General features: G+C 52.9%; 1 protein-coding gene across 7 annotated transcripts in view; it reads left to right on the top strand.

The window, feature by feature from the left end:
* Positions 1–27,778, top strand: part of DOCK3 (dedicator of cytokinesis 3) — a 261,860-nt gene that overhangs the window by 222,125 nt on the left and 11,957 nt on the right. For 6 of the 7 annotated variants that reach the window (XM_066350463.1, XM_066350461.1, XM_066350460.1 and 3 more), the window contains 13 exons: positions 1,322–1,470; positions 6,408–6,494; positions 8,401–8,505; positions 12,189–12,330; positions 14,060–14,226; positions 14,373–14,459; positions 14,905–15,084; positions 15,665–15,748; positions 15,868–15,984; positions 19,115–19,236; positions 20,430–20,568; positions 21,038–21,185; positions 27,194–27,312. In XM_066350463.1, the coding sequence (XP_066206560.1) occupies positions 1,322–1,470; positions 6,408–6,494; positions 8,401–8,505; positions 12,189–12,330; positions 14,060–14,226; positions 14,373–14,459; positions 14,905–15,084; positions 15,665–15,748; positions 15,868–15,984; positions 19,115–19,236; positions 20,430–20,568; positions 21,038–21,185; positions 27,194–27,312 (1,646 nt within the window). The remainder of the gene's footprint in view (positions 1–1,321; positions 1,471–6,407; positions 6,495–8,400; positions 8,506–12,188; positions 12,331–14,059; positions 14,227–14,372; positions 14,460–14,904; positions 15,085–15,664; positions 15,749–15,867; positions 15,985–19,114; positions 19,237–20,429; positions 20,569–21,037; positions 21,186–27,193; positions 27,313–27,778) is intronic. The other variant, XM_066350459.1, reaches the window with a different exon arrangement.

Here is a 27,778-nt window from a genome sequence, read left to right as displayed (position 1 = left end):
TCTAGACGTCCGAGGCTTTGGCATGGACACCACCTTTTCTGACTAGACAGCTTGGCAAGAGTTAAAGGGTAACTTGGCTGACTGCCATCCTCTGCAGCCATTCCCACCATGCTCCCGGCAACCCCCTAAGAGGGCCGTGAGGTGATAGACTGACAAATTCTGTGTCAGTAGCAGCACTGACTAAACTGGGGGACAGGGCCACGGCTCAGGCTGGGTCTGGGGTTTGGGCAGAGAGAGGGTGCAGGGTATTCCTCATGGTCTCAGCAGTGTCATCTGAAAAGAATATATTGTGTCCTAAGCTCCAAAGGCAGGCCCTGAGTGCCTCAGAGACTCATCCCCAGAGAGAAAGGGCTTCCCAGACCCAGTGAGGAGCCATGAGCATCCCTGGGCAAGAGGGCCCAGGGACCGGAGGACAGGCAGAGAGGCAAGGATGAGGAGAAGCCTAGAGAGTCTCTGCAAGCCAGTGGGCGTGGCTAGCACTGGATGTGGGTCGGGAAACAGTTAGAAATGAGGTTCTCCTTAGTCGTGGGGAGCAGACCTGAGTAGGGCCTTGAAGGCCAGGCAGAAGCTAGAACTCACTAACTTTCCAGCAGGACATGAACCACTAGAATGAGCAAATAGAACGGGAAAGAGCCGAGGGTGCAGTGAGGACCCTGAGCAGTGGCTGTGACTCATCCCTGGAGTTAAGGGAGCCGTGGTATTTAGCTGCTGTTTTCCACAACCCTCTCTAACATGCCGGGTAAGGTGTAGCTGGGCTCCTGCCCGGGTTCAGCATCAGCTTTAGGTTCCCTCAGGGATGGAGCTTCTGGCTCCAGGCCCGATATGTTTATCATCATTCATACGTCCTCTCCCTGGTCCTTTTAGAAACAGAGGCAATGGGAAATGGTCATTTCCAGGACCATGCTGAGATCAGAAAGAGAAGGGAGAGGCACTGAGGCGGGCTTAAGGAGGGCAGAGAGAAGCCTTGGCCAGGGCTCACCCCTACGAGCCAGTTCTGACATGCTTGGAAAGAAGGCTCTAGTCAGTTGGGCAAAAAACAACCCAGGAGTTCGTTCTAATAGGTCCCTGTCTCCCAAAGCAAGACCACCTGTGTGCAGACTCAGCCAGCTGGGCCACACTTTGGAGCCCAGAACAAGTGACCAGGCCATGGGAAGAGAGTGTCTGCCAGGACCCTGGGCTCCTTCACACTGTGGTTCAAAGTCCTGGCTGGGTGGGCAGCTCCCTGTCACGCCTGTGGTCTCCAGTGGGCCTGGCCTGGGCTGCACGAGCTTGCCCTGGTGTGCTGCCCAGCCCTGGACCTCCGTACTGCCTGTCCCCACAGAGGCTGCGTTCACTCTGCTCCTCTACTGCGAGTTGCTGCGGTGGGAGGAGCGGCCGCTGCGGGAGTTCCTCCACTACCCGTCTCAGACCGAGTGGCAGCGGAAAGAGGGGCTGTGCCGCAAGATCATCCACTACTTCAACAAAGGCAAGGTAGGGTGGTGCGGCCGCCTCCCGCCCCTGCGCTCCTGCGCAGTGGAGCACGGCGGCAGCTGCCGGGGTTGCACGGGCTGGGGCGGGGCCGATGCCGGTGTGTGCGCATGGGATTCAGAGGCAGCGTGACTTCCTCAGCGTGGGCGGCAGAACGGCTGAGTTCTGCAGCTTGGAAGCCGGTTCCATATCGGAGGTCTAAGAAACAGCTGCACATCCTAGTTTTATACAACTATGAATGCCAGTGCTCCTACAGCAGGGCTTCTGGGTGCCCACTTCTGTTTACTAGATGTGGCTTCCTAATCTGCCACAGAAAACGAGCTGTTCAAATGAATGGATTTTAATCCTTGCCGAAGGAGCCCCCCGTTCTCCCTCTTACTGGTACCTGTTCTTGTCTTGGATTTCTCTCCCATACCGCCCAGCCTGGGTTCTCCCATGGGGGTTATCCTCCATCCGACTCGATGCTGTGGGCTTGGCAGGCGTTGTCAGCGCCGTTTCCGGCTGCCTTGGGGGTTCCTGGCCATGGTGCTCCTGTCTCTAGGGGAGCTCCTGGTGGGACCTCTGCCCACCCCCTTTGTTTGTGACCCATACACTGCAAAGGCCAAGGCGTGTAACTTGTCGAAGGTGTTCATTTATTGCTCAGCTTTGAGCATGTTTTAAAGGTTGCAATAGGATCATTCAGGGAACTAGAGTGGCTGAAACCCTAACTTGAATAGAAATGGGTTTTTTTTTAAGTGAGTTTTTTCACTATAAAATAGAAAGATTGAAACATTAATGACTTTTGCCCATAAACCAGAAAACATGTTTTATATAACAAGAGTGTGTTTGTCAAAAACACTCACCCCTGCAGGGGGTGCACTGGTGAGCAAAACCCTTTCCAAAACCTGGGAGCTCGTATGTAACCCAGCCGGGAAAGGAGGCCCAGGCTTGGAGCTCAGGCGGCGACACCGACTGATGCACTGTGCGGCCCAAACGTCCTCTCCTTGCTGGCCCAGGAACGGACCTAGGGCCCCATGCCAGTGCACTTTTAGGCCTGTCTTCCTGGCACACAGCACACCTAACGCTGCCACTTGCCCACACTCAGGAAGCCCTCCCAGGCTGGAGGAAGCGGCATAAGCATGGTGTGAGTGGGCATGAGTGCTTTAGTGTGTCAGTTCTCTGTGTTTCCCGTGGGCGGAGAGTATGGAGTAGAGAGTTATCCTGCTCTGACTGGGCTACCACTGGGCATGTGAGCGATCATTTCCCCTCTTCATCCCGACTAAGCAGGTTTAGAGAAGCAGGTTCAGTGCTTAGTGTGGACAAGGGAATGGAAGCACAGCCTGCCTGAGTTCTGTGGGCGAGTGGGAAGGGGAGGAGGACCGGGAGGCCCCACAGGCCCCCCTCTCGGGGCTCTCCCACTGCCAGCACCCCTGCCTTTCTGTGGGTTGTGGGGGGGAGGGGGCGGTTTCTGTGCTGACTACAGACCCCTCCGGGAGCCCTTTCATGAACTCCTCCTCAAAGGGATATTTATCAGATCCAGTCTAGGGGCTCATATAGAAGGTCCAGCTTCTCCGTGTCTGTGCTCTGTCTGTGATGACCCAGTGGGTAGCACTAACCAGTTTTTGGAAAGTATTCTGGGTTTTGTTTTTTAATTGCTCCAGAAAAGCCAAACCTGGCTGCTATAGGAAAAGTAATAAGATCCTTGAGTCCCGGGGTTTGCCTTCTATTCCGTTTAGAGTGAGCCCTTAGTCAGTGCAACTTTTGTGCCTTCCCGGGCAGGGGTGGGGTAGGGGGTGATAAGGATGTGGAAAACCACACACTTGTCAGAGCTGGTGGAAGTGACTGGGTTTCAGGCACTGGCAAGGAGTTTCAGAGTTGCTTTGCCTCCTACCAGGAGGCAGGGAACCAAGAGAAAAGACGTAGGTGTAGATGCGTTGCACCTGCAGCACGGTCCCTGCCTGTGTTTCGAGGCAGCTCTCAAAGCTGCCAGCCCCACCAGCTTTCCAGCACCGTCCCTAAGGCTGGCAGAGTTTCTGGAAGCTCTTGGCCCTGGCTCACTCTGAAACTAGTTGGGAAAAGGGGAGGGCTTGGAGCAGCAGGGCTACAAATTAGGGTAGAGGCCAGCGAGGCAGTCAGGCACTGCTCTCCTCAGGGGAGACCTGCTTTCCTGGGAGCTGCTGTCAGCAGACCTTGCCCCGCGTGAGGTCCTCATAGATGAACAGTTCCCCCCAGGGCACTCCTGGTAGGCAGGACTGACGTCTACACACAGCTCAGCTGCCTAGCCAGGGACCTGCCAGGCAGACTCTGTTGTGAGCCCTTGGCCGAAACCTGCCCAAGCAACACTTAGAGCAGGGGAAGGGAATGACATGTGCCCCCTTGAAAGCTCAGATGTGGGCGTGCGAGAGGCTTTCTAGCTCCCTGAGGCAGAGGCATTGTAGAGGGACAGGGAGTCAGAGTCTATTTTAAATTCTCTCCCCTTTTTAAAAATCTTTTTAGTTCCTGCAGTTCCAATTCATGCGGAATTAATCACGAGGATAGAAATAACGTGCTCTCTTTGAGAAACACAGACCCAAATGAAACACCATTGTCCTTCTTCCTGATGCTGATTCAAGTAGTATTTTTCAAAAATACAGTTCTTACTGTTTAAACATTCATACCGAAGTATTCGGGGATGAAATTATATCGCAAACTCTATGGAGGAGTCAGTTGATGGGGCGTGAATGGTACAAGACTGGCCGTGAGTTGGTCATTGTTGAAGCTGGTGATGAGTACCTAGGAGTTCATCTTTTATTCTGTTTTTTCATATGTTTATAATTTCCTATAATATAAAAAATGTAATCAGTATTTAGATAGTGAGGAAAAGAACCTGGCTGAAATATCAAGTAAAATAATGATTCTCAATTTAACCAAAAGAGAAAGCACTATATTAGAAAGAAGAAATGGACACTATTGTCCCTTAGTGAAGGCCACTGCAGCCCTCCTCAACTACCTGTTAGATTGTGAGATGGGCCTGTCACTGTAACAGGAGCCGCATCACAGAAACAGCTTGGGACCTGAGTAGACAAGGATTATCTGAAGCCTTGAATCTTTCTATAAAGGAAATTGTCAGAGTTTGTTTCCATACTTGTTTCTGAGCTTAAGTAATTTAATTTAAAGTCACTGTTTTTAAATGAATGGGACCATATCAAACTAAAAAGCTTCTGTACAGCAAAAGAAACCAACAACAAAACAAAAGGCAGCCAACCAAATAGGAGATATTTACAAACAACAGCTCCAATAAGGGGTTAATATCCAAAATATATAAAGAACTCACAAAGCTCAGCAACAAACAAGCAAACAATCTAATTAAAAAATGGGGAGAGGGCCCTGGCCAGTTGGCTCAGTGGTAGAGCGTCAGCCTGGCGTGCAGGAGTCCCGGGTTCGATTCCCGGCCAGGGCACATAGGAGAAGCGCCCATCTGCTTCTCCACCCCTCCCCTCCTTCCTCTCTGTCTCTCTCTTTCTCTCCTGCAGCCAAGGCTCCATTGGAGCAAAGTTGGCCCGGGTGCTGAGGATGGCTCTGTGGCCTCTGCCTCAGGTGCTAGAGTGGCTCTGGTTGCAACAGAGCGGCACCCTGAATGGGCAGAGCATCGCCCCCTGGTGGGCGTGCCGGGTGGATCCGGGTCAGGCGCATGCAGGAGTCTGTCTGACTGCCTCCCCGTTTCTGGCTTCAGAAAAATACAAAAAAAAAAAAAAAATGGGGAGAGGATCTGAATAGACGACACTTCTCCCAAGAAGACATACAAATGACCAACAGATATATGAAAAGATGCTCATCTTCAGTAGCTATTAGAGAAATGCTAATCAAAACTACAGTGAGATACCACCTCACACCTGTTAGATTAGCTGTTATCACCAAGACAGGTAGTAAGTGTTGGAGAAGCTGTAGAGAAAAAGGAACCCTCATTCACCTCTGGTGGGAACATAAAGTAGTACAACCATTATGGAAGAAAGTATGGTGGTTTCTCCAAAAATTAAGAATAGAACTACCTTATGACCCAGCAATCCCTCTCCTGGGGATCTTCTCCAAAAAGTCGAAAATGCTGATACGTAAGGACACATGCACCCCCATGTTCGTTGTAACATTATTCACAGTGGCCAAGACATGGAAACAACCAAAGTTTCCTTCCATATAGGATTGGATAGAGAAAACATGGTGTGTACATTATACTAAGTGAAATAAGTAAATCAGAAAAGGTAAGAACTGTATGATTTCACACATAGGTGGGATGCAAAACTGATGCTCATGGATGTAGATAAAAGTGAAGTGGTTACCGGGGAGAGGGGGATGGAGGAGGGGAGGAAAGAGGGACAAATATACGGTGACGGGAAATGATTTGACTCTGGGTGATGGGTACACAGTATAATCAACAGTTCCAATGCTATAGAGATGTTTACCTGAAACCTGTGTACTCTTATTGATCAACGTCACCCCATGAAATTTAATTTTCTAAATTAAAAAAAGTCATTGTTTCCTTCATCAGCTCATTAAATAAATCTTTATTGAGTACCTGCTCATACCTACTACTGTTTCAGGCTCTGAGGATAAATAAGTAGGGTTCCTGCCCTCATGCAGTTTATCATTTAATTGAGACTAATACAACAAAAATATAAATGCTGTTTTAAAATAAGATAATTTCAGAATAGTGAAACAGAGAGTGGACAGGAAGTACCTGTCCTGACAAAGCAGTCGTGGACAGGCCTTTTGAAGGTGGAGACATTTGAGCAGATACCTGGAAGCTGGGCCTTCAGCTAGAAAGCCAGAGTGTTTTGTGTTGTGCTCTGCAGATTGGTTTTGAGCATATGTTCTTTGTGACGTATGAGTTACGGAAGGCCTTTGTGCCCTGTGACATGTTTGACATGGGCTTGGGCCCTCACAAGGATGCCTGAGGTGCTGAAGCCTTGTTTCTCCTTCTGATGCAGAGCTGGGAGTTCGGAATCCCACTGTGCAGGGAGCTGGCGTGTCAGTATGAGAGTCTGTACGATTATCAGAGCCTCAGCTGGATTCGGGTGAGCTCTGCCCCTCCCCCACACCCACCCCGACTGGAGGTACCGGGACTGTCCCGGCATCACTTTCTGAATGAGTGTTCGTTGCAGGCCCAGTCCTGTAGTTTAGTGCTATGGACATTAAGCAGGAGCAGAGGTCACGGTTTTTGCCTCTGAGACCCTTGCAGTTTGGCTAGGGAACCAGAACACACGCTTGATAAGTGGTTGTATGATCCAGCCCCCAAGGGCCACGGGTGCTCAGGGAAGGAGGAGGTGGCTGCTTGACTTCATGAAGAAGCTTTTCCTGAAATGATGTTATTCAAGGATGCTTCATCTAAAAACTTTTTAAGATCTTTCCCTGCTGCGGCTTGTGGTCACTTCAAGCAACTCATTCTGACTCCCTTCTTGGAAGCAAAATATTCAAAAACTGAGTGAAATGCCCCACGGACTTGGAAGGTTTCTACTAAATTCTTCCTGGTTGCTGATGCTGTTAAGTTCATTGGCAAAGAGAGGTCAGCCGTCTCAGCTCATCGTCCTGCACCCTGGTCAAAGTGGCTAGCTCTGCTCTGTTCCCTGGTCCCAGTTAGGATTGGGGCTTATAAAATAGACTGGTTCTCTACCAGAGAACTTAAATTATTTTATTGATTTTTAGAGAGGGAGAGAAACATCAGTTTGTTATTCCACTTATTTATGCATTTATTGGTTGCTTCTTGTATGTGCCCTGAGTGAAGATCAAACCTGCCACCTTACCACATTGGGACGATGCTCTAACCCAGTGGTAGTCAACCTGGTCCCTACCGTCTGCTAGTGGGCACTCCAGCTTTCATGGTGGGCAGTAGCGGAGCAACCAGAGTATAAATGAAAAGATGGATTTAACTATAATAAGTTGTTTTATAAAGATTTATTCTGCCAAACTTAGCAAAAATCTGACATAAAGTACTTGGTAAGTAATTATTATTACATGCTTTAACTTGCTGTAACTCTGCTTTATAAATTTTATAAAGTAAAGTTACTTCCCTACTTTATAAATCACCATTACTGTGGAACCAGTGGGCGGTCAGAAAATTTTACTACTAACAGAGATACAAAATTGGGTGGTAGGTATAAAATGGTTCACTACCCCTGACCTAACCAACTGAGCTACCTGGCCAAAGCTCTAGCAGTAGCTTCTTGGCTCATCTTTGAAGGCCTCTCCTTCCTGACAGACTGGCTGATTGAATACATTAGAGCTATCTTCTTAGTCAGAGTCCAGTGAGTTTTCTCTGAATGTGAAGCTAGGTCACCCAACACTACCTTGGAAAAAACCAGCCAACCTTGGAAATGCCAGACATCATGGATAGTAGTTCAACTTTTAAAGTTGAAAACCTCCTAAATTGGAACCAGTCCCAGTAATTCTGGCAAATGAGCCTTCCTCACTCTGACGATTAGCCTCTTTAGTCACATGATAGGTGAATAAAAGCAGCACAGTCGGACTGATGCAAAACAGTGCTGAGAATTGCTGTTGGCCCCCTATAAGCAACACTAGCCCAGGGCCAGGTAGTGCAGTGTCAGTCAAAACCTGGACCCCCTGGGGTGGTGGAAAAGCTGTTAACTGCACATGTTGAACACGTGCCTCCGAACGTGCAGGAAGCCCGGGTCTCCTTGGAGCTGGGTCCACCCACTGGGGAGGACACGCAGAGCAGCCTGTCAGGGCCGCAGGGGCAGGCCAGTCCCACCCCACCAGCAGTGACGATGGAAGAGGAAGGGCGGCTTCGTCTTCCACACGCAGCTCCCCGGGGAGAGGCCGCTCAGGGCTCAGGGCTCACTTGCCATCTAGACTGAGCTGCTGTGTCTCTTTACAAAAGGCCACGTCTGCTTGGGCCTGGGAGGACTTGCTTTGGGCCACTGGCAGTCAGGCCAGCCTGATGGCAGCTGCCTTTCTCGTTCACAGAAAATGGAAGCCAGCTACTACGACAACATCATGGAGCAGCAGCGCCTGGAGCCGGAGTTCTTCCGGGTCGGCTTCTATGGCAGGAAATTTCCTTTTTTCCTTCGGGTGAGTCTGTTCAGATAATCAAAACATCTCAGGTCATATTTCACACATAATTAATTAATTTATAACCTGTCTTCCCCTCCCCCTTTTCCCCCCTACTTTACTGAGTATTTCTTTTTGAAGGCCTGACCAGCCAACAGAGGCCTTTGGTTTTGCCTGCCTGGACTGGCTGCCTGCTTTAGACCCTGGTGCTGTTTGTAGCTACCTGAAACATGAGGGTGGTTTTCCTACCTAATCAACCAAGTTCCTGCAGGAAATGACCAGGGTCTGAGAATGTCACATAAGTATGTTTAGAAACCTTGCAACTTCTGCTTCCGATGCCTGGGACCCTCCACTGTGACTGGGTATGCCAGACAGGACACCAGGACAGCCCTGAGCTCAACAGGAGGCTGGAGGCTGGCCTCAGGGTTTGTCACTTAAGACGACAATTCTTCCCCCTGGTTGCCCTACAGGCAGCCAGGATGGAGAACTCTTGGTTTGAGACAACCCAGAGGACAGTCCCTTTTGCTCCTGGGGCTTGTGGGAGCTGCTGAACTTTGCATTTGGCTGTGGAAAGCCTTTTCTAGGCAGCCATTTCTCTGCCCAAGGTGAAGACAGACATTTCTCTTCACCACCGCCTGGAAGGCTGGGCTGGGATATACACAGCTGACACAGCTGTCTTTATACCAGTGAACAGCAGTGATTTTCTTCTTTGTTCCATGTAACCCAGAGGCTCCAGGAGGCGTTTCCCTGGGCTGTGGGCCGTAGCCCATAGGGCTCTGTCGTTCTCAGATGACCTCTATGAAGCTGTGCTGATGAAAGGGCTGGGGCTGCAGCTGAGACCTAAGACCAGCTCCACCTGTCCCCAGTTCCATATCCAGTCAGGTTCAGTGTCCGCAGTCTCAGCAAGCACATGGGAAAGCTCACAGAATCCCTTTGACATGTTCGGGATCCTGTCTTGTTGGAGAAATCGCTTTAGCCAGTGAGCAGTAATGAGTTTGATATCAAGGCCTGGCCAGATAGCTTGGTTGGTTGGAGCATTGTCCCAGAGCATGGAGGTTGCTGGTTCGACTCCCTGGTCAGGGCACATACAGGAGCAGTTTGAGGTTTCTGTGTCTCTATCTCTCCCTGCCTCTCTCAAAAAATTAAATAAGTAAATAAATAAATAAATAAGTTTGGTACACATCAAAGGTCAACTATGCTAAATGGCTTTAAAAAAGCCAATCTGCTAGCAGCAGAGTCCAGGCTACCTGCATTTCAGATGTAAGGCAGGCCAACCTGCACGTTCCCTAGACGGGAATTATTCAAGGCTAAAAGGAAGAATGATCTCTGTAGGGACTAGTAATACTGACAGGGACCGCCGGAGCAGGCTGCGCAGGCAGTTGTGGTCCCCCAGGAAGGCGCTCGTCCCTCCCACAGGAGTGACTAGGAGCAGAATGTGAATGCGTGGAGCGTCTCCTCGGGAGGGCTGGGCCTCACTCATGTTCTAGGGCCCGTCCAGCCCAGGCGTCTCAGAAGTGACCTCGGAGGTGCCCTTCTCAGCATAGAGCACGCTACAGCAATAGAAGAGGTCAGCAGAGGGGGAGGAAGGAGTTCTACAGAAGCTGGAAACCAAACGCATCTCTAGAAAGTCCTCTGACAAATGATTCTGGCCCTAAAACTTCTTTTGCATTTCATCTTTGAAAATTATGCTTTATTGTCATTTTATTCTCCTTGTTTAGTCCAATAATTTGAATAGCATAAACCAAATTTTACTCCAGAACACCAGTATTTTAGATATATTCTACAAAATAAGGACCCGTTTCTCCCAAACAGGGAGTCCTCATCATAGTCCAACCTGGCTCCCATCTCATGCTCGTGTCACAAGGCACATCCGTGTCTCGGCTCTCAGAGCGTTCTGATAAGTGGCATAGAACCTGCCCCTGAGCCATCCGGCTAATGCAATGGCAGTCTGAGTGTTCAGATGTGGTTTCAAGGGTGCTAGCAATGGAGAAAGAATAGAAAGGGTGTTAGGAAATGTGACCTGTCAGTCTACCCCTATGTCCACATAAGGAGCAGTCCCTAGGAGTGATGCTTCATGCATATACATCCGCCTGGCCTAGCCACATGCTGCCTTCCCTTCTCTCTGCAGCTCAGTTCATCTGTGGCAAATGGAAGAAGTCCCAGAGGAGGTAGCTCTTTGCCTGAGAGATGGCAAGGACAAAGTGCAAAGCAGTGGCAGCCAGATCTGTCTTATGTGAGGGTGCTAGGGCTCTCATCTGAGCAAACTTGAAACCAACAGTGAGCCTCAAGGTCAACACTATGTGCCTTCCTTCTGCTGGGTCTTCCCTGAACACATAGGCCATCAATTACTTTAGCTCTGTCAGCTTGGTTTCTCTGGACCATCTGCCTGCCTCGCTCCACAAACATGGTTATCGAATAATCTGCACAGAGACAGGAAAATATCCAGCCCTTCCCCTTCTTAGGGGAATTTGTTTCTCTCCATTTGACCCATGAACAGGTGCTGGTGAGGACTGTATATTATTGAGTGGATATGAAAAGGCCAATTCTTCATAATTACCTTTTTTGTCAGTTTTGCTTACAAGGCAGGGGACTTAGACATGTCTGTCCTTTGACTACTGTTATGTTCCACTGGAGAGGCCAACCTGTGTCTCCTCGCCTTCTGTTTTCTGGTGTTGCCCTTCTATTCTGATCCATCCGGACACGTGGCCACGCCTTAGCCGAGTTCTTCCTTAGAGGGGGGACAAGTGGAAGGGGAGTATGGGTACTGTTCCAGAGACTGCGGCCCTCCAAGGCCCTGCCCGGGATGATCCCTGTGCCGGGAAGCGTGTGCTGGCCCTGTGAAACTTCTTTCTGCCTCTGCCTCTGAGGACATGGCCGAGCAGCTGCCAGTGCCTGAGGCCACTCCGTCACAGTGGATCTGGTGAAGCAGCTGGCCTGGCAGGGCGCTGTCACCAGAGGACTTCAGGGAACCTCCCTCAACCACTCACTCGTGACCAGCAGTGAGGCAGACAGAGCAGCTCGGTTGAGGGTGCCTTGTCATGACTTCAGTCCACAAAGGGAAAAAATTGGACCTAACCCCAACCAAAGTTTTTAAGAAATGTGTACTTGAAAAAAACAAAAAAGAAGAAATGTGTGTTTAGAATGATATCAGTTTGTTCCGCTGAGACTAATTTGTACAGGAACTGCTACAATAAACAGTTCCTGAACACCTGCCACCACTCGGCAGAGTTTGGATGGTTTCTCCCGGCTGATGAGAGTGACCCTTCTGAGCACGCAGCTGCGACCTCTCCGGCCACCCGCCCACCAGTTCCCTACACACCCTTCTTCCCAGCTGCGCTGTTTCCTGTCTGGCTGTTGTCGCCCTGGGTGTTACCTTCCCTGCAGAGACTGTCCTTCCCTGCCCCCCTCCGTCAGGCTGACCCAGCTGGACCTCTCAGAGCCCTCAGGGCTTTTTCCAGAGTGTCACCCCCAACCTTGCACCTCTGTCTGGGTGCCACCTGTCCTTCAGGCATCTCGCAGCCGGCGCCCCTTCCCACTGCCCCGTGCCGAGGCAGTTTTCCCTCCTTCCCCTGCCGCTTCCTGGCCGTCCTCTCCCGTTGGCACAGACACGGCGCCGTGCCCCCTGCCTGCCACGGAGTCGCTGCCAAGCCCCATGTGGAGGCGGGGCGCAGGCAGCGCCCTGAGTGTGCTCTCTGTCCGCCCAGAACAAGGAGTACGTGTGCCGCGGCCACGACTACGAGCGGCTGGAGGCCTTCCAGCAGAGGATGCTCGGCGAGTTCCCGCAGGCCGTCGCCATGCAGCACCCCAACCACCCCGACGACGCCATCCTGCAGTGTGACGCCCAGTGTATCTTTTCACACTCGGTGGGGCCGGAGGGCCGGGCCCTGGGAGGAGAGGCCCCAGTCAGCCTCCTCTGCCGTGTCGTTGGCCTGAGAGGCTAGTTACTCACAAGTGCTGAGCCAGAGCATGTCCTTGTCACTAACCCACACTTCGCAGGGCACTTGTGCCTCAGAGGAGGCCCTGGCTTGCCCTTAGCCACGGGGGGCCTAGTCCTCAGAGCTTCAGAGGGACCTTTGTCCCGCAGGCTGACTGCCATTCCTCTCTGCCCTGGCCCAGAAGGGCCGCCCTGGCCAGTCAGGAGCAGTCACTGTATGGGGCGATCTGGAGTTTCACCAGGACTGCTGCCACAGGGGTACTACCAGTTCTGTGCTTGCTGCACGCCATGTGCATCTGCTACTGGTGTTTGTCAGGAGGACTGAGGCCAGGCTCGGTGGGGCCGGGGAGTGGGCGCGGAGATGGGAGTGCCTGTGGTCTCAGTGACACGTGGAAGTCTGACTGCACACCCGGGCCTTTGTCCCCCGCACACGCTTCCCTCGGAGACCTCATGATAGTTGCCATGACTGTGGCAAGCTTGTTCAGGGGAGGAGGTAGGTGGACTCCCATATGTTATCTCCACAAAGACCCCCAAAGAGTATTTTATTAAAAATTTGTTTTGGCCCTGGCTGGTCAGCTCAGTCAGTTAAGAGCGTCATCCCGTAGAGCGTTGGCCTAGCGTGCGGAGGACCCGGGTTCGATTCCCGGCCAGGGCACACAGGAGAAGCGCCCATTTGCTTCTCCACCCCTCCGCTGCGCTTTCCTCTCTGTCTCTCTCTTCCCCTCCCGCAGCCAAGGCTCCATTGGAGCAAAAGATGGCCCGGGCGCTGGGGATGGCTCTGTGGCCTCTGCCTCAGGCACTAGAGTGGCTCTGGTCGCAACATGGCGATGCCCAGGATGGGCAGAGCATCGCCCCCTGGTGGGCAGAGCTTCGCCCCTGGTGGGCGTGCCGGGTGGATCCTGGTCGGGCACATGCGGGAGTCTGTCTGACTGTCTCTCCCTGTTTCCAGCTTCAGAAAAATGAAAAAAAAAAAAAAGAGCGTCATCCCAACATGACAAGGTTGTGGGTTCAGTCTGCAGTCAGGGCACACACGGGAAGCCACCAGTAAATGCACAACTGAGTGGAACAACAAATGAATGCTTCCCATCCCTCTCTCCTCTCTCTCCCATCCTCTCTATCTCTAAAAATCAACCAGTAAATTAAAAAACAAAGCAAAACAAAAAAATCCTTGGCCTGATAGCTCAGCTGGTTGGAGCATTGTCCCGGAGCATGGAGGTTGCTGGTTCAATTTCCTGGTCAGGGCACATACAGGAACAGCTCGATGTTCCCATCTCTCTCTCTCTCTCTCTCTCTCTCTCAAAAAAAGAAAGGTTATTGTTTTACAGTAAATAGTTTACCTACAGTAGGCAACTTTCTCATTCCTGTGGAGTCGGCACCCGAAGTCCCCTGACCCTTTTCCTTCTGGGATGAAGGGGCGCAGCCTGGCCGAGTGTTCGGGAGTGGCACTGCAGGCCCCGGGAGGCACTGCCAACGGGGAGACTTGGTCTAACTGCGCTTGGGTCCGATTTACCCCTGGAGTGCCACTGCCCCTCCAGTAGGAAGTGGGCTGTGCTGTTCCTGTCTCCCTGCGGGATGACCCGGGCCGGCCACGCAGGTCCGTCTCTCTGGCAAGTCTAGATTTCCCCTTCACTTCCTGCCCAGACTTGCAGATCTACGCGGTGACGCCCATTCCCGATTATGTGGATGTCCTGCAGATGGACAGGGTCCCGGATCGTGTCAAGAGCTTCTACCGTGTCAATAATGTGAGGAAGTTCCGGTACGACAGGCCTTTTCACAAAGGCCCCAAGGACAAGGAGAATGAATTCAAGGTGAACAAATCTCGGAAGGCAGAGCAGTGCTCAGCGACCCGGGCAAGCCCCACTTTCCTGGGAACTCGCACCGTGTCATCCTTCGGGCAGGCAGGGTGTGGCTACTGCTGTCTGATGGCCCGTACCTACCTGTGCCCTCCCTGCAGAGCCTGTGGATCGAGCGCACCACGCTGACCCTGACCCATAGCTTGCCTGGCATCTCTCGGTGGTTCGAAGTGGAGAGGAGGGAGCTGGTGAGCCGTGCATGCTGCAGACGGGCTGGGCTCCACCGCCTCTTCTCAGTCCTGGTCTTGGGAACCTTTCTCTACGGACTGAAGAAAGAAAGAGCGGGCTTTGGCCGCCTGCCTGGCCGAGGTCCCGCAGGCCTGTCCTGTGCTGGGGCTTCGTGCCCCTTCTCTCGTTCAGTCCTCACAGTGCCCTGCGGCAGCGGGCGCTTTCAGTCTCCCAGTTTACAAAGGAGGAAGCTGTTCCCCGAGGCTCAGGAAGCCAGAGCTCTCTGACCTCAGAACCGGGCTCCTCGCTGTTTGCTGCGTTTCTCAGTGTCTACAGATCAGTAAAGAAAATTAGGCCCCAGGGGGTCAAGTCCACAGGAGCAAGGGCAGGGAAACACCATGGCAGGACTGGGAAGAGAGAGGGGTGGTGGTTGTGCCCGTGTTGACCCTGTGCTGTGCACCCCAGGTGGAGGTGAGCCCCCTGGAGAACGCCATCCAGGTTGTGGAGAACAAGAACCAGGAGCTGCGGGCTCTGATCAGCCAGTACCAGCACAAGCAGGTGCACGGCAACATCAACCTGCTCAGCATGTGCCTGAACGGTGTCATCGACGCGGCGGTCAATGGGGGCATCGCGCGCTACCAGGAGGTGAGTGGGCCCGTGTGGCGGCCAGCCTCCCGCTCACCCTCTCCTCGCTGTGCCGCAGCTGACGGAGGGTGCTCCTGGATGAGGCTGTAGACTCCCCTCCACTCCCTGTTTCTGTGGCACAGCTCTGGGTGGGTTCTTGCTTTTTACTCTCTTAACTCTGCCAGATGGGTGATCCTTCTGATTATGGAAGCATGTTAAGTGGCCTCCAACAGGAGTCCTGGAGCCCAAGACCCGCCCTTCACAAGAAGGGAGTCAGGAGGTGGCTAAGACACTAGCCCCCACACCCTGGCCATTATCCCTGCCTGCCCTACGCAGGCCACCCAGCCATGAAGGACTGGGACTAGCATCCAGGCGTCGATGACTTGGCCACCATCAGTCCTTCTTAGACACACACACACACACAAAACACACCTGTGATTGCAGGGGGTCCGGGCAGGCCATGAGAGGTGCATTGGTGTGTGCTCCTGGGAGGAGGCCACCCAGCTGCCTTGCGGGTGGGACCTTCAGACTCCAGCTTCCTGGGCCCCATCTGAACAGCTGTCCTGGGAAGAGGCTTCCTGACCTGGCATTCCTTCCACAGGCCTTCTTTGATAAAGATTATATCACCAAGCACCCGGGAGACGCTGAGAAGATCACCCAACTCAAGGAGCTCATGCAGGAACAGGTGTGTCTTGCAGGACTTAGAGGCCTGTGGCCCAGAGGGAAATGCTGTGCCACGAGTGGCTGCCCTTCTCAAGGGCAGCTCTCGGGCTAACAGGGTGGCATTGTCTGTCACCTTAATAGGTCCATGTCCTTGGAGTCGGGCTGGCAGTTCACGAGAAGTTTGTGCACCCAGAAATGCGCCCTCTACATAAGAAGCTAATCGATCAGTTCCAGATGATGCGGGCCAGTCTCTACCATGTAAGCTGACCCTGCCTGCCCTGCCCTGCCCTGCCCTGCCCCTGCCCTGCCCCTGCCCTGCCCTGCCCTGCCCCTGCCCTGCCCTGCCCTGCCCTGCCCCTGCTGTGGTAGAACCAGGTGTCGCTTTCTCCGAGCCTGTGCAGCAAGAGAAAGGAACGCGGGAGGCCAGGGGGTGACGGGAAAGCTGTCTCCACCGCAGAGGTGGGTATTCTGTGCAGGGGAGGGGTGCCCAGGATCCTCTCATTCACCCCCTCCCTCAGGAGAAAGCAGGGTCAAGGGCAAAGAACGTTTTATCAAGGTACTGTGCCAGTGAAGAAAGGTGTTCATATGAGGACAAAAAGAGCTAAAGTATGTGGCTCACATGTAGTGAGCTCTTTGGAGATATTTTTTATTCCAAGAAATCAAAGAGGTAAGACATAGCCTAAGCTAGCCTACTCTCCATCTCTTTCTTCCTCTCTCCTTCCCCACCTTCACCCCCTCTCTTCCCTCCCTCCATCTGTCTGTCTCTTTCCCATCACCTCTCTTTCCCTTTTTCTCTAGCTGCCTGCCTTCCCTCCCTCCCTCCCTCCCTCCATCCGTCCCTCCCTCTTCCCTCCCTCTGTCCCTCTCTTTCCCATCACCTCTCTTTCCCTTCCCCTCTAGCCGCCTTCCTTCCCTCTCTCCATCTTCCTCCAACATGTCTGGTACCCAGGCTCACATCAGCAAGAGCCCAGGCTGGAGAGTACTTTCACACTGGGTGCTCTTAGGTTGGTTAGGCAGGTTCTGGGGCTGGCTCAGGACCCAGGAGGTGTCACAGACTCTGGCCTGGCTCTTAGGCCTCCACGGAAGGGTTTGGCCCCGTGACACACACACACACACGAGCAGAGGCAGGGCCTGTACTCCAGGACCGTTTTCCCTTCGGGGGTCTCACAGGGAAAGTTGGCTGTCTGAGATGGGGTTCACATGGTCTTGAACCCGTTCACATACCCTTACCCCATTTTCAAGAATGGGAATAACTGCAAGTGTTTTCTAGAGAGGCCAGCCCTCCTGCTAAACAAACTGGCTGCCAGATCTCGAGGGCTGTGAGCCCAGTCACCTGCTGCTCTCTTCTCGTTACCCAGGACCACTGGGTGGAAGTGTCAGGCAGGCATGGGACACAGAGGGTCAGTGCTGGGCAAGGCTGTTGTGGACAAGAAGTTCCCCTTCAGGGATGACCACTGGCCACAGAGGCCCTGTGGGGCGGGGCCATTCCGACTCAGTGGGCCTGACCTGTGGGGGTCGACTTGCCTTGTTCTTGGAGGCTGGAGGTTCTGGTCATCTCGGTCCCCCTCGATCTCCAGTGCAGGTCTAGGCCTGTTCCTGCACACGTGTGGATAGCATGCAGTGTAAAATGAAGAAGCTTGTCTGTAGTTTGAAAAGTTGGCACATTCCAGAGGAAAGCCCATAAAGCCTGAAATTTCTTTCTCTCCATCTTCCTCCAACATGTCTGGTGATGATTCTCCCTTTGTACTTGAAAGTGAAACATGCAGAGAGTCTTTTATGTCCCCCACTTTAACTTTGGGTGTCCTTTTGTAAAGAACTTGGGTAGTGTCACTGAATCTGATGGGTCTTCCATTACCCCTCATTCTGCTGTATCTGCTGCTGACTTGGCTGGTCGCCACTGTGTGCAAACATCTCTGTCGTAGCAGGTGACTCAGTCAAGCTAGAACCTGGGAGGTTGGGGGGGGGGGTCTCTGCCATGCAGGCTAACCGATCACTTCAGCAAACGTGCCACATGCTCACCACATTCGTCAGGGTCTAGGGCACACAAGGGGGTGTCCTCTCCCGCTGCAGAGGTACCTTCAGCCTTCTGTATGCTTTGGAAGAAGTGGGTAGAAAACCTGCTTCTTCTTCGGGCCAAGCTGAGAAGCATCCCCTGTGGACTCGGGGCCCACAGATTGGGGAGGACTTGAGAAAACCTGGTCAGTTGTGCTTTTTGTTTCCTCAGAGTCACAAGTAGGGACACAAGCCACTGTGCTGTCACCCAGGAGGGTTTGGGATCAAATGTTTCTGCTAAGATGTCTATATACTTAATAAGAATTTAATTATACTAAAATAGAACTGTGCTGTCTTTCAATTAATTACATCAGGATTTTGTGTCCTATGTCCCCATAAACTGTGTCACAGACAACTTAACCCAGGTCACTAAGAGCTGGTCCATTTAGCAATCCAATAAAACCCAACCCCGGCCCTTATGTAAGAGGCACCTGCTGACTGACAGCTGATCATCAGTTCTCCCCGCCTGCTTCCCGGCTCCTGTCCCACTTACCCTGTAGTGAGGAAGCCTGTTAGCACCCTCCTGGGGCCTCAGACCAGCTTCAGCCTATCCCAGTTATGATTTCGAGGGCTCCACATGGCTAGGAGGGTGTGTTCGTCCTGAAAGGCTTGTTGCCCAAAAGAACTCAGCAGTTCTGGTTCAGCCCAAATTATGTGATTCTTTTTATAAGGTCTACCGGAAAGTTCTGTCTGTTTTTGGAATAAAACAAAATACAAATTTTTCTTACCGTCAATAAACTTTATTAAATAATATAATTGCCATTATTATTAATGATTTCTTGCCAGCGTGAGGGCAATTTGTATATCCCATTTTTGAAAAATGTTTTATCTTTTGATGCGAAAAATTGAACCAGTGCTTGTTTGATATCTTCTTCATTTTTTAATATTTTGCCCTTCAAAAAATTTTGTAAGGACAAAAACAAGTGATAGTCAGAGGGTGCTAAGTCCGGGGAATATGGTGGATGCAACAGACATGCTTCTGTAGCATTTCTTCCTTGTTGAAATTCGTAAAAATTACAGTGGCGTAAATGAACTTTATCAGTAGCCATGGGTACACTATCGCTTCACACATAAGACTAACATGAATCAACTTTGTTTTAGTTAATTTGCTACGTCAGTATGTATACATTAAGTGATAAAAATAGAGAGGCACACATGCGCCAAATAATCATGTGCTTACGTGTCGAAACTTGTTGTGATAGAAACGGACAGAACTTTCCGGTAGACCTTATATTTTTTCCTTCACATTTCTCCTGGCAGCCTGCTCTTTCCTCTCAGCCCTTAATAATGTATTTGTTGTTCACTCTCTGATGAAGGGACGTTCGTTTCTCCACAGGAGTTTCCGGGTTTGGACAAGCTGAGTCCTGCCTGCTCAGGCAGCAGCACCCCCCGGGGAAATGTCCTGGCATCCCATAGCCCCATGAGCCCTGAGAGCATCAAGATGACCCATCGCCACAGGTGAGGGCTTAGGGCTAGGGAGTGTCCCCTGCACAAAGGTACGTCTGAACATCCAAGCTCAGAGCAAGGAAATCCAAGCTAGTCCCTGCGTGCTCACTCACACGCCCTCTTCCCCACATGCCCGAGGGCCGTGCTCTGCATCCATCACCCTGGGTTACGGAGCAGAATGCCCAGTATCGTGGGAACGCCCAGGAGGGGCGTGTGGGCTGAGTCTTGTAGGACAAGTAAAAGTCTGAAGGCAGAGAAGAGTTGGGGTTAGGGTGTGATGGAGCAAGACCCAGGCAAACTGACAAACACACGCAGACCCCTCAGGGTGTGGACAGGCCAGCTGGGTCAGCACTGCGAGCGGAGCCAAGTGGCTGCAGTCCCAGGATCCCAGGGCCTGTAAGGGGCCAGGACCAGTCTGAAGGGGCCTCAGTCATTCAGGCCTTCGGCCTTGATCTCAAGGGTCATGGGGATCACCAGTGAGTTTTTAGGAAGAGAACAGCATGGTGATGGGGACATCAAAGCGTGGCCGCTCTGAACTCAGGAGTCCCGGTCTGCCTGGGCTCAGCTGAGGATATGCAAAGCCTCCAGGGCAGGAAGGCCAGGCCGGGGGAGGAGCCCCTCACTTACGTTTGTTTCCCAGCGTGAGCAGCTGGTCAGCACAGAGTGGGCACTAAGCCGGTGAGAAGGAGTCACTGAATGAGGCTGCTTCGTATTAGTAGAGGGGAGCTGTTGGTGAGCCAGTGGCCACAGATGTGGCAGGAGGCACAGAGATGGGTCACAGCTGGCTATTTTGATAACTTCCCCATACCAGGAGAGCACCCTGACCAAGGAGCAGATCCCAGCAGAGGGTGGTCACTGGCTCAGATCAGTGACCTGATTCAGCAGATCTATTTCATTTCTCCTGAGGACTTGCTCAGGAGCCTGTCATCAGACTGAGTGGCCATAAGCCAGTTAACTCTTGGTAGAGGCTGTGCCAGACTCCCCACCATTTGTCCTCCCAGAACAGGGCCCTTGAGCAGCAGGGTGGGGTTGAGGACTGCTCCAGGCCTCGCATGGGTATGAGCATGACCTGTGGAACCCTCCAAACCAGTGGTCAGCTGAGGCTGGGGATGGCTTCTGCACACCCCTTTCTACTGTCCCCCTACCACCTAGCAAAGTCTCAGCCCCAGGCCTGACTCCTTCCTGCTCCCGCCTCTTGTCCGCAGCCCCATGACCTTGATGGGCACCGGTCGCCATTCGTCATCCTCTCTCTCCTCACACGCATCCAGCGACACGGGAAACGTGGTGATGCTGGGCGATGGCTCCGTGGGCGAGGCCCCTGAAGACCTGTACCACCACATGCAGGTACCAGAGCTGTTCAAGGGGACGGGCCAGAGTGTGTACCTGGGGACTCAGCTCTCTGCCGGCCGATCTGGTCCGAGGGCAGACATCCCTGCTCGGTTCTCCAGTTCCTGAGTCCGGAACGCCAAGAGCTAGCAAAACTGCCTTCCCACCACACCGTCCACGCTGCTGTTCCCAGACCTTGCTTCCCAAGAGGGAATCCAGCTTCAGTCCTGGCTGCTCTTACTGCCAGATGCCACCCTGCCTGGCATTCCTGATGGCTGTCCTGCTTCCTCCATGGGAATCGACCCAACAGCCCTGCTCCGTGCATGGTGTGTGTGACCCTTAGTGCCGGCCATCAGCCTGGCCGCCCTCAGGGCCCAGAGGACAGCACCAGACGCCAGGTCTAGGCACCCCGCAGCATCAAGTCTAGGCCAGTCGTGCGATCCTGCCCATTCAGACCTCTAACCTGCTGACTTTTCTCCCTCTGCAGCTCGCGTATCCCAGTCCCAGGTACCAGGGCTCCGTCACCAACGTCTCTGTTCTGTCCTCGTCCCAGGCAAGCCCTTCTTCCTCCAGCCTGAGTTCCACTCACTCAGCACCATCCCAGATGATTACCTCTGCCCCTTCCAGTGCCCGAGGTAAGGATGGCAGGGTGCTGCGTGCAGAAGGGAGAACAGAGGGCCTCGTGACCCCCACTTGGCCTCCTCCCATCTGTGGCTGTATCTCTGCGAACACGCGTACCTGTGCTTTCAGCACTTAGGAACCCGGGGCCTCTGGCTGCAGACCACTCTCGCTGGCTTCAGACCCGGCTCTGAGCAGTGGCTGCAGCTGAGCTGCCAGCTGTGGCCTCTCCACCTCAGCGGGAGGACATGGCCTAGGAGAAGCTCAGCTCTTTTCCATTGCAATGTTTGCAAGAGGAGAAAGATCAAAGTTGAGGCAAAAGTAAGTCTTGAGCCTGACTGGGGGTGGCACAGTGGATAGAGTGTCAACCTGGAAAGCTAAGGTCCCAGGTTCAAAACCCCAAGGTCACCGGCTTGAGCACAGGGTCACTGGCTTGAGCAAGGGGTCATCAACATGATCCCGAGGTCACAGGCTTGAAGCCCAAGGTCACTGACTTGAGCAAGGGGTCACTGGCTCTGCTTGAGCCCCCTGGTCAAGTCACATATGAAAAGCAATCAATGAACAACTAAAGTGAAACAACTATGAGTTGATGCTTCTTGCTTGTCTCTCCTTCTCTCCTTCTCAAAATCAGTGTTAAAAAAGTGAGTCTTGAGGAATCAAGCATCATGACAAAGTATGGAAATTAAATTTGAAGACTAAAATTAACACTGGGAAATGTTATTCTAAACAGCAACAACAGCCCCAGAAAACCTTGGTTAGTTGGGAAGGCTTAATCAAAAGAGATGGCTCTGTAAAAAGCTACTTACTTTGTCAAATTTTGCTTGATGTCTTATTCAAAAGTGTAAATATTATTCTCTGAGAGCCAGTATCTTTTTCACATTCTAATCGTAGCGCCCACAGTAAAATTTGATTCTTTGTGCTTTTCAATAGAAACATCTGCAGTGGGGTGGGAATTAGCTCTGGTTACTAAGCTCTAGTGAGTCCACGGGTTGGCCATGCAGGGTTGGAACGGACGAGTGTGCTCAGAGCTTGCTGGCCAGTCGTTGGCTGTTGCTCCTAGGCTTCAGAGGGACGGGGTCTCTTTGTTCTCATTTTTACAAAGACAAAGAGAAACAGCACCAACTTATGACATGGAGGGTCATTAAGGAAAAAAAGTCTCTTCAAAACACACCCACGTCTCAGGCCCACAGTAGGAGTAAAGGAGACAACCGGGGCAAAGTGATGGAGAGATGCAGGAGTCCCCTGGGAAAAGCCTCAGCAGGTGGGGACAAGGTCGCAATAGGCACAGAGTCACTTGAAACATCTGGCCCAGCCTCTGCTTCCTGTGAGAGAGACAGGGCCAGTGGGAAGGCCTGCCGGCCACCCAACCAGCTCATGGCCAAAATGAACTTGGAGTTCAAGTCCTTCCACTCACCGTTCTCAGTCTGATGTCCGACCCACTCCCGCGACTGTCTTCCTAGTGGGCGGGCACTCAGAAGAGGGGAGCAGCATTCGGAAGCTGGAATTGCTGGGGTTAGAGAAGACAAATGAACCATCAGTCGGGTGCATGTGAAGACCTGTCTACGTGTGAAGCCTGCAAACATAAAGAAGAAACAGTGTGTTGTAAAGACTTGCCGGCCAGTCTTTAGGAATGAAAAGGCTTTAGGGATGAAAAGGAAACCCTGAGAAATGAGCCATGGATGTTGTCAGGGAGGTCAGCATTTGTAGCGTCATGAGGTAAATGCTCCCAAATAGAGCTGCAGAAGCAGACACTGTCATGTGATCTGTTGTGTGGCTTTTGTCCTCACCTGAACCTTCTCTAAGACATGCTCAGCCATATCGACGTCTTTATCTGGGCATTCATGGTGAAGACACATCTCTGAGCCATGCGTGTTGATGAAAACAAAGCCACAGAGAACAAGCACTTTAACTTAACTCCACTCTGACCCTGTGCAGACACTTTCCCCCGGCTGTGACTGGTACGCGGCGCACTGGACCAAACAGAGACTCCGGCAGGGACTGTACAGGTGGGCTGCCCCCGCCTCCATCCTTCCAGCTAACCACTTAGGATCCACTCGCTGCGCTTTTCTGAGTGCTTGCTGAGGCTCTTCATGGCTCTCGCAGCATCAGGGTTGAATAGAGAAGTTCTTTTCTCCCTGTTTGGGAGCAATCCCTCTTTATTTCAGAGGGCTTGGTTATCTATTGCTGCATACTAAGCCACTCCCCTAAACTTTGCAGTTTACGAAAAACACATCATCAGTCACGGTTCTGTGGGTCAACAGGGCTCCCCGAGCAATTCTCACTTCAGTCTCTCCTGAGCTTTCAGTCAGATGTCACCTGGGGCTAGAATCATCTAGAAAGGCTCAACTAGGCTGGATATCCAAGATGGTTCACTCGCGGGCCTGGCAGTTGGTAGCAGATGTCAGCTGGGACTGTGAACCTGAGTGGCTCCGTGCGGCCTGTCCTTGTGGCGTGGGCTTCTCACAGCCTGCAGCTGATTCCCCAGAGCCAGCATCCTAGGGAACAGGCAGAAGTCTTCTCACTACTCAGCGCTGGGAATCCCAGAACGTCCCTGTTGCCACATTCTGTCGGTAATCAAGTCACTAAGGCCAGCACAGATACCAGCGTGGGCAGTGAGACTCCACCTCGTGTAAGAAGTGACGTGTATTTTGGGAGGTAAGGCATTGATGTCTGTATCTCTGGAGACAAGCTATTATATTGATAATTATAGGCCAAATTCCAGAATATCATATAGAGAAAGGCTGCTGGAAGCCCCTTCCCTTTCTGGAGTAGACATTAAATACTAAAGTATACAAAATGGTTAATAGACTTGGGCCCAAAGCAGAAATGGTGATGAGGGCAGAGGCAATTAAGAAAGAGCAGAAAGTGCCTGACTGGTGGTGCTGCAGTGGATAGAGCCCTGTCCTGGAGCGCTGCCTGACTGGTGGTGCTGCAGTGGATAGAGCACTGTCCTGGGACGCTGCCTGACTGGTGGTGCTGCAGTGGATAGAGCCCTGTCCTGGGACGCTGAGGTCCCCGCCGGCTTGAGAGTGGGCTCATTGGCTTGAGCGAGGGCTTGCCAGCTTGAGCATAAAGTCACTGGCTTGAGTGTGGAATCATCAACGTGATCCCAGGGTTTCTGGCTTGAGCCCAAAGGTCTCTACTTGAAGCCTAAGGTCTGGCTTGAGCCCAAAGGTCTCTACTTGAAGCCTGAAGTCTGGCTTGAGCCCTCCAATCAAGGCACGTATGAGAAGCAGTCAATGGACAACTAATGTGATGCAACTATGAGTTGATGCATCTCATCTCTCTCCCTTCCTGACTCTCTATTTCTGTCTCTTAAAACCAGTAAATGTTTTTGAAAAAGCAGGAAGTTACTTCTAGACGACATTGCTGCCCATCTGGGGAAAACCATGGGCCCAGCATGTCCCAGGCACAGTGTCAGGCCCTGTGAGAGAGGAGAGAAGGCTGGCCCTGTGTTGTGGGGGAGACTGGTAAATATATCCGTAGATGTTCTTGGGGTGCAGAAGGAAGGGGGATGGGCACTCCGTTTGGGATTATGTTTGTGTTGTGGGTAGGTGAAGGCATTCGTGGAGAAAGTACTCTGGAGACCCCTGCACATTGGAGTCACTTCCCCCATTCCCAGGAGTGGTCCAGGGGCCTTCCTTACCAGGCCCACTGACACTCTGCTGTGTTCCCTGTGGCTTCTGACTCCTGCAGGCTGAATGGCTTGCAAAGCCCAGTTTAGACTCTTGTAAGCCGGCAGCTCCCCCTGGTGACCAAAGGCTGACTAGGACTAGGACACATGGGGGTTATGATTGACCCTCCTTGAATAACTCAGTCATACTGGGACTTAACCCCCTGGGGCTTACCAGACTACATCTCAAGTAGTTCAAAGATCCTGTGACACAAAAGCCCTTGTATCAATTTAAAAACAGTTTAAATGTTTTCATGAAAAGTAGCCCATCACTTTCATACCGTGGGATTGGCTGCCCTGGGCAGAGAGCAGTGGGAAGGAAGTGAGATGCGGTGTTGGGAAATCCGGTGATGGCACATGGCACAGAGCTCCTCTTCGTTAGAGTACCAGAGAAGCAAGCCTTCAGCACGTGGACATAAATCTTCAGCGGCGCCCTGGGCCCCGGTGGCTGCTGTCCCTCCATCCTGGCCCCTCAACATGTCTCAAGGCATCGAGGATGCAGACCGAGGGCTTGGCCTGGTGAGCCGGGCTGGGAGCTCTGAGGGCGGCGTCCCCCATCCCAGCCACACGTCGGTGTGCGGCGGTTAGAGAGTGTGTGATGTGACTAAGCTGATGTGAGGCGCTGCCGGGGCTGGGCAGCTGCTTCCGGCGAAGGCACAGCAGAGACCAGTGGGATTAGGAGCTTTTCTCCTGTGTTCGTTACACAGCTGTCTTCTCGAGGGTGCCTCAGAGCACAAGTTCTAAAATCAAACATTGAAATCAGCAAAAAATCACCAAATAGCAGCAATTCAGGCCTAGTTTTAAAAAAACAAAAACCCACTTACGTTCCTCATTCCCTTATCAATGAAGGATATTGTTAAGGCAAGATCCGACAAACAGGATTACTCAGACCCTCTGTGGAAGAAGTTACATAAGCAGTAATGTATGAAAGCGTTACTGGTTTGTATTATATTGACTTCTTCAATGTATATAAGCCTCATCTTCCGGGATGACAGTGAGTACAAGAGGAACTTCTCCAGGACTGCCGGGGCCAGCTGGCTGCAGAAGGCTCTTCCAGTTGTGGCCTAACAGTGGCTGCACCCCACACTCACAGGCCCCAGAGACCGGGGGTTTCGGGGACACAGAGCCTCCCGAGCTGCAGGTTCACCTCTCCGCTGGAGCCCATGGGCTAGTCTCAGCTCCCCAGCACTGCAGGGAGGGGTCCAACCACTGGGGCTTCTAGTGGACAAGCAGGGGGCGCTGGAGTCTGGGTGGCCGTCCCCTAGTTTCTCGTGGACATGCTGGTGTCTGGCGCAATGAGTGGTGCACACTTGGAGGAACTTCGAAGTCATCTGTTTCCAAGAAAAGCCAGGGCGTTACTCTCACTACTCTGGGAGGTTCCCTCAGGGACCACGCTTGACAGGTTCCTGGCTTGTAGCTGTGGCATGCACTGATGGAGACGGGGCTGGGCACGGCCTCCAGACAGCTCCTCGGGCCAGCGGAGATCACGCACAGGCCTCACAAGAGAAGAGCACAAACCAAGCTAACTCGGGAGCCTGGGTTAAAGCGGTACAGCTCCCAGACTCGCCCCACGAGCCCCAGGTTCACTGAAAAGCAAACTGCAGCTAGGAACCCTGGCGAGCCAGCTGGGTGCCGGTACCGGGGCCCGGAACGTGGGAGGGAAGAGCCTCTGAGGAAAGGTGATAGGGGCTAGCTGAGAACAGGGCCCATGCGTCTGGGCAAGGCGAGTGAGAGCTGTGCTGTCGCTCTCCGAGTGTCTGTCTCTGTGCGGTGGCTCCACTGCACGCTGGCCTGGGCCCCTGCCGAGTGTCTGTCTCTGTGCGGTGGCTCCACTGCAGGCTGGCCTGGGCCCCTGCCGAGTGTCTGTCTCTGTGCGGTGGCTCCACTGCAGGCTGGCCTGGGCCCCTGCCGAGTGTCTGTCTCTGTGCGGTGGCTCCACTGCACGCTGGCCTGGGCCCCTGCCGAGTGTCTGTCTCTGTGCGGTGGCTCCACTGCACGCTGGCCTGGGCCCCTGTCTGGGCCCGGGGTGGGGGGGGCACTGGCATCCAGGCCACACTCACTTCCCAGGAGTGCTGCATGCGGGGGTCCCTGGGGCCTGGCTCCGACCCTCAGCTCTCAGTCGGCCTCTGAGCACTAGGTGGGGGCCTGTCCGCGGGTCTGCATCACCCCGTAGATCAGCCTCCACTGGGGTGCGCGGTGCAGCCCCAACGCCACCTGACTGCCGGCCTCTGCACCACTCCTCCTGTGCTTGCTGAGCTCCTCGCCCTGACTCCCAGGGGCACCTACCCTGGTTCCCTGGGCGCTCCATCTGTGGTTCGTCACCTGTGCGTGATTGTTCTCACTTGGTTACAGGCTCTCCCTCTCTGCCAGATAAGTACCGCCATGCCCGAGAAATGATGTTGCTGCTGCCCGCGCACCGGGACCGCCCGAGCAGCGCCATGTACCCAGCAGCCATCCTGGAGAACGGACAGGTAGTAGACCAGCCCTCTGCTGCCCGCGTACTGGCCCGGGCTTCACCCACTGCACTGGCTGGGCTTTCTGCCTTGTCCTCCGTGCCTCCCCAGTCTGCTGTCAGACCCTCGGGCAACTGCCCGGCTCCCGGCTGGGCCTGCAGTGAGTCTGAGGACCAGCAGTCCGCACAGAGCGCAGTGTAGTAGGATGCGGAAGGGCTTGAGCTGCCATTGCTTGTGTGGCTGTCTGTCCTTCTGACCGGCCTCCTGAACTCCTCCTCCCTGACTGTCTGGCAAAGGAAATTGATTATTTCCTGTTTGAAGAAAACAGTGGTGGACCTGGGTCAGGAGGCTGGCCTTCCTCCCTGTGTGTGAGCGACATCTTCGTGAGGGCAGACTCTGCCTCCTTCATCCATCCGCTCACCTGAAGTCCCTCACTGCCTGCTGGGACACTTTTCACACCATTTGCACAGCTTTCCAAATACCG

This window comes from Saccopteryx leptura, chromosome 10 (assembly GCF_036850995.1).
Source record: "Saccopteryx leptura isolate mSacLep1 chromosome 10, mSacLep1_pri_phased_curated, whole genome shotgun sequence".
In the NCBI taxonomy this organism is placed as follows: domain Eukaryota; kingdom Metazoa; phylum Chordata; class Mammalia; order Chiroptera; family Emballonuridae; genus Saccopteryx; species Saccopteryx leptura.
Note: the sequence above shows the minus strand (reverse complement) of the source record. Positions and strands in the feature narration are given on the sequence as shown.